General features: G+C 45.5%; 1 protein-coding gene across 1 annotated transcript in view; it reads left to right on the top strand.

Annotated features, from left to right (window-relative positions):
* Positions 1 to 1,003: 1,003 nt before the first annotated feature.
* Positions 1,004 to 5,836, top strand: part of Tgm7 (transglutaminase 7) — a 20,954-nt gene continuing 16,121 nt past the window's right edge. Inside the window, exon 1 of the mRNA XM_013352597.1 lies at positions 1,004 to 1,013. Coding sequence (XP_013208051.1) covers positions 1,004 to 1,013 — 10 coding nt within the window. The remainder of the gene's footprint in view (positions 1,014 to 5,836) is intronic.

The following is a 5,836-nucleotide window of genomic DNA, read 5'->3' as shown; positions in this document are numbered from 1 at the left end:
CTTGTAGACCAGGCTGGTCTCGAACTCACAGAGATCCGCCTGCCTCTGCCTCCCGAGTGCTGGGATTAAAGGCGTGCGCCACCATCGCCCGGCTCTACTAAGCTATCTTGATGGCCCCTTATTTACTTGTTTTTAAATTTTCTCAGATTTATTTATCTGGTGCGCAGGGGGGACACAGGGTGACCTACAGGAGTTAGTTCTATCCTTTCTCCACGTGGGCCCTGGGGATTAAACTCAGCTCTCGCCTCCCGAGCCATCTCATTGACCGAGGCTTCTTAACTAAAGCATCTTAATACTGACTGTAGATTTTTTTACTCAGTGAAATATAAAAAAGAAGATTGTAACTATGGTTGGATATTCTGTTTCCTCTATTCCATTTTTTTAAAATGGGCATATCTGTGTAAACAACTAAAAGACATCATTTTTATATTCTATTTCTATAAGTTAATTATCAGAGAGAATTGCTCCCTGTCGCTGGAAACGTCATGAGTTTCGCTTTAATTTACTGGGCAATTGGCTGTTTACTATGCCTTGTTTTTCTTCAGTATGCGAAGTTCAGTCTGAGTCCTTGTGGGCTGCACCATCCCTTTCTGTGACCATCTGTCTTACATTCCTCTGGCCACCAAGCGTTCCAGTCATTCCTGTCCCAGCACCAACACTAATGGGTGATGCCAGTCTAGAGGGTGCAGAAGGAATGTGATCCTGAGTCCTGGAGTGACAGAAGAGACTGGAGCCTTGCCTTCCATGTCACCTGGCACTCCACAGCTTAGCGTTTGAAAGGCTTAAAGCCGGGCTTCTTTCCTTAAGCTAGAAGGCACCTGGAACAACGGGAAATTTCAGGGAAGAGATGGGAGGAGGAGGAAGTGGCAGCCACACCCGACTCCATGATGGAAGGACGGGCTCTTAACACTCAGAGAGGCTTTGGGCTTTTAACACTCAGAGAGGCTTCAGGACCAGAACCCTAATGCTGGCTACTTGAAGGGCCTTGACTGACCTCAGGGAGATGGATCCCGGTGAGTACTGGCAATCTCTTGAACTTTGATGAGGTGTTAAGTCTGGGGAGGGAGTAAGCCTGGAAGGGAGGGGTGCACAGAAGACTGGAGAGACCACACCGGCAGTGGATGGTTCACTGTCCCATCTGTCTCCTTCTTCCTGTTTCTCCACCTGCATTTGGATCTTGGAGCACATATCATACAGTTCTCAATTTTCTTTCCTGAAGCTGTAGACCATCTGGCCTTTAAAACTCAGAGCTGGAATGGCCTTGGGAAGTCCAAGTAGGACATATGGGCATAGTTTATTAATAATAAACATGTTAATCAGTTACCGTCTCTTACTGATGGTCATTTATCTTTTAGTATTCATGCTTACAAATCATGCTGCAGTGGATGCCCCTGTTGGTGGAACTTTGCAGAGATGGTCAGAAGTATTTTATATGCAAAATTTCTAAAAGAATAAACGTTGGAGCAAGGGCAATATCCACTTTATGTTTTGGTAGGCATCAGCTGGCTTTAAGTCTGAGCGAGCATATAATCCCCTATTCTCTTTATGAGGCATCGAATTTCCATATGCTCTGAACAAAAGAGGTTATTGTTATTTCAAGCATTTTCAATAGGCCGAAGATGAATCTCATTATGGTTTTAGTTAGTATTTTATGATTATGACAAGCTGACTCTTTAATATTTATAGCTACTTTTATACACGAGCCAAGAGACTTAATGATTTAACCTGTGCAGCCAACCCAGGAACTGCTTTCTGCTCAATAGCAGCTATGGAAACTACTGGGCTTGGGGAGTAAACAATTAATTAGTCACATAGACACCCTTAAGCAAAAACATTTCAAGGAGGCAGTATAGTTGGCAGTAAGGGAAAAATAGGAGGTCTAATTCTAAGGAATTGCAGAATATGGAAAGCGATCAGGTGGGTCCTGGGGCTGGTTCTGTTCTAACCTGAGGGCTTCTGTACTTTGTTTGTTTTTGTCTTATTGATCATTTGAGACAGGGTCTTAGTTCAGGCTGACTTCAAATTTACAATGTATCTAAAGATGAGCTCGAACTCCTGATCTCATTGCTTACACCTCTGAAGTGCTAGGATTACAGGTGCAAACCACCATCCCCCAGTGGTGCCACGAACTAAATTTTGGGCTTTGTGCACGCTAAGGCAGATGCTCTATCAGCTGAGCCTCATCTGATGCCCCTGCTTCTGCACCCTGCGGTACCTTTGCATGACGGAGTAGAAACGGAGCTGTGGTTTTTCATTGCTGTTTGCCCCGCTGGGGTCCTATAGAGAAGCCTGGTCTAGAGGATGACTCCCCAGGTCTTCTGGCAGAGCAACTCCTCTTAGGTTTGTCCATTTCTTTACTCCAAAAACTTACCTTTGGTGTCTTTACATAAAGTGTCACCGTCTTGGCAATGGATTCCTCTTCTGGCTCTGATCTTCACCTACACCTGCAGTGGCCCGAGGAAGCCCCGCAAGTCATAGTATTGCAACACATATTTCTTAGCTGCCACATGCCCGTAGAGGCCAGTCTCTGGTACACATGGCTGGTCCCTCGCAGGCTCTTCCCATCACCTGTATTTAGTTAAGTTCCCATTAGCCTTTGATTGAGATCATTGCAACAGAAATGCCACTGCCTTCTCCACCCTTGGCTTTCTCTCCCTCTGGTCTGAACTAAACGCCACAGCTAAATTAATCTCAAAGACAGCTTTGATGAGCCACTCCTGCTCAAAAACCCATCTTTAATCAAAGTAACACTTCCCCAGTACAGAAAAGAAACGTCTGTTTAGAACAATGGCTTGATAATCTAAAAAACTTGAAGTAATGAAACCTTTCCTATAATTGTCAATACCTTTTGTTTTACTTTTGGCATCTAGAGGATGATTTCTCCTTATTCTTTGATTGTGTGTGTGTGTGTGTGTGTGTGCATGGGTGTGTATATAACACACACATTTGCACTCATGTCTGTGAACGTGACATTGGGTGGTTTTGTTGATCAGTCTCCCCCTAGAATGTTAAAGCAGGCTCTCTCATGGACCCCAGAACTTGCTGACTCAGCTAGCCTGGCTAGCCAGCTTGTCCCGAGGATCCTGTCTCTGAAGGTCTGTGTGGATTTTATACTCCCATTGTTGTATATGAGGTTATCTACTTCCACATGCCTTCAACAAATAGAGTACTGCTAATTATTTCAATATTTTAATAGATCAAATATGGATTTCATTATTGTTTTAGGTTGTATTTAATTGTGATCTGAGTAAGATTTTTTTATTTTTCGTTTTGTTTTGCTTTTGTTTTTTTTTTTTTTTTTTGAGACAGGGTTTCTCTGTGTAGCCCTAGCTATCCTGGAACTCACTCTGCAGACCAAGATGGCCTCAAAACTCATAGAGATTCACCTGCCTCTGCCTCCCTAGTGCTGGGATTAAAGGCATGTACCACCACCGCCTGGCTCTTAATTTTATATAGTCTTGTTTTATAGCCACTTTTATGTTTTGAACTACCGTGACCGCCTTGACTGCCCTTCTGATGCCCCGTTCTTGAAGTCTGAGCACACCCGCACCTTGTCCGTTCAGTAAACATCAGTTAGCACCTGCCCACTGGGGAAGGCAGGAGATGGTGAAGATTGAGGGCTAGACTCTGGAGCCAGCCTGCTTAGGCTTGAATTCCAGTTCTGACCAGGACCCTCCTTCGTGTCAGGAACAATACTAACACACCAATACAGAGTATTTGTGAGAATATAAAAGATTTTGGATATGGATAATAGACTGGATTGTAGCAGGAATTCTCTGAAAACAAGCATGATTTTCTAAAATGCTTGGTTCTGGACATGAAGGATCCAGGTTCGAGATGACCAAGGTCTCTGCTTTTGTGGGGCTAATTCCAGATGCAATCCAGAAGGATCCAGGTTCGAGATGACCAAGGTCTCTGCTTTTGTGGGGCCAATTCTCTGCAGAAAACAAAGGTGTTGTGAAGGCAAGCCATCATGGGGTGGGGCCTCTTCAGTGGCTAAAGAAAGTCCACGCATGACTGTGATTCTCAAGACCCAAGTGGGGGGGATGGAGCCCCACCTGAGAGCAAGGCTGTCTCAGGTTTTGGTTTCTCTGCAGATTCCTCCTAGGCAGGCGATGATTTTAATGTCTCCTCCCACCCCTTTCTAAAGGCTGGTAATATATCCGGATATAATTTCATCCTTTTATGCCCCTGTCATTGAGTTAGTCAAGTAAGCGTCAGGCGTCTTGTGTCTGAGGCTCGCCTCTCCTCTTACTAACACCATTACTGCCACTGGGACACATCCAAGTCAGGCCTTGTGGGTGCTGACGTGTTTTCCTAATTGACTCTACTGGATTTCCAGCATTGTTGAGCTCCTTCCTGATTCTCTCAGCTTCCCTTCCTGGTTTCACTGGAAGTCTTTCCTTTTGTTCTAAGTCATGTCTCCTTGACACGAAAAGCCCTTGGGCGAGCCAACATGTCATTATATTAAGTGGAATGAAAAGAAAGCCCAAGTGTCTGGTGGAGACTTGAGAGCCGGCAACAGGGCAACAGCCCGCCCCTCTCTCCTTTGCTTCCCAAACTGGCCTGGGGAAAGGGAGCCAGTTGCGCTCCAGCAGTGGACAGGAAAGCCAGCCTCCGCTCTGCTTTCTCCTGTGCAGCACATGTGAGGGCTCCCCGTGCCCTTCATTCGTCTTCGGGGTACACACATGAGTTTCAAGGTAGGCCTCTGGAAGGCACGTTTAGGGTGGAGCACCTTTCCAGCTAACTCAGTGGTCTTGGTGGGACATTTCAGGCCCCTCAAGAATATGAGCTATACTCAGCTTCCAACAGGATCTAGGTCAGCTGCTTTCAAACTTTTCACTATGACCCATAATTCACACTATGACTCATTTACATAAGTTGTCCTTGCTTTTCTAGAATTCCACGTGTACTTCCTTCCGGGTTCTGAAGCAGGAGCATGTACCCCCTGTGCACATGCGTGGGTCGCCCCCCATCTGCGTCACCAGCGTCTGACGCAAAAACCCCCAATGCAGGCGCAGGGCATAGGGTCGACCGTCATCAGTGTCTGATGTGGGCACGTCTTTCCCCCTTGTGCGCTTGTGCTGGGGAGCCTTTAAAAGCTAAACAGGCCATTCTCACGCTCTCTCTTCTCCCCATTCTGTCTACACCGTTTTCACCGAGCTCGTGCACATAATTTTCTTAATAAACTTGTACACGTGGGTTCATTCGTGTCTCGTGTTCTCTCCTCATTTCTGCCGGACATTTTTACCATGTTTTGTGATATTGTCTATCCTGTTTTTCTTCTTTTTTTAAATTTATTTATTTATTATGTATACAGTATTCTCGGTATTCTGCCTGCATGTATGCCTGCAGGCCAGAAGAGAGCACCAGGTCCCATTACAGATGGTTGTGAGCCACCATGTGGTTGCTGGGAATTGAACTCAGGACCTTTGGAAGGGTAGGCAGTACTCTTAACCACTGAGCCATCTCTCCAGCCCCTATCCCGTTTTTCTTATTGGTCACCTATCTTTTAAAATATATTACATATTATATTTGTGTGTGTCACTTTAATATTAAGCACACATATCAGGGTCAGAGGACAGCTTTTAGGGAGACAGTTTTCTCCTTCCAGTATGTAGGTTCCTGGGATCTTACCTGGATGATCAACAGTCTCTTAAGCCTTTTCATCTTCCTACAGTTGACTGATAGGTACTTTGAAACCCTATACTAGGTTTCTCCGCTGATGCAGAGGTTTCTCCGTCGACAGCCAAACTGAGCCTAACTAAAAGTAGAGGACCAGGTCTAATTTAAGCGAAGCACTTTTGGGTGATCTGGGGGCGGGGGTGGGGTGGGG

The sequence above is a fragment of the Microtus ochrogaster genome (genome assembly GCF_000317375.1).
Source record: "Microtus ochrogaster isolate Prairie Vole_2 chromosome 14 unlocalized genomic scaffold, MicOch1.0 chr14_random_1, whole genome shotgun sequence".
Taxonomy (NCBI): domain Eukaryota; kingdom Metazoa; phylum Chordata; class Mammalia; order Rodentia; family Cricetidae; genus Microtus; species Microtus ochrogaster.
The sequence above is the reverse complement of the archived record's forward strand: the minus strand, read 5'-3'. Positions and strand labels throughout refer to the sequence as shown.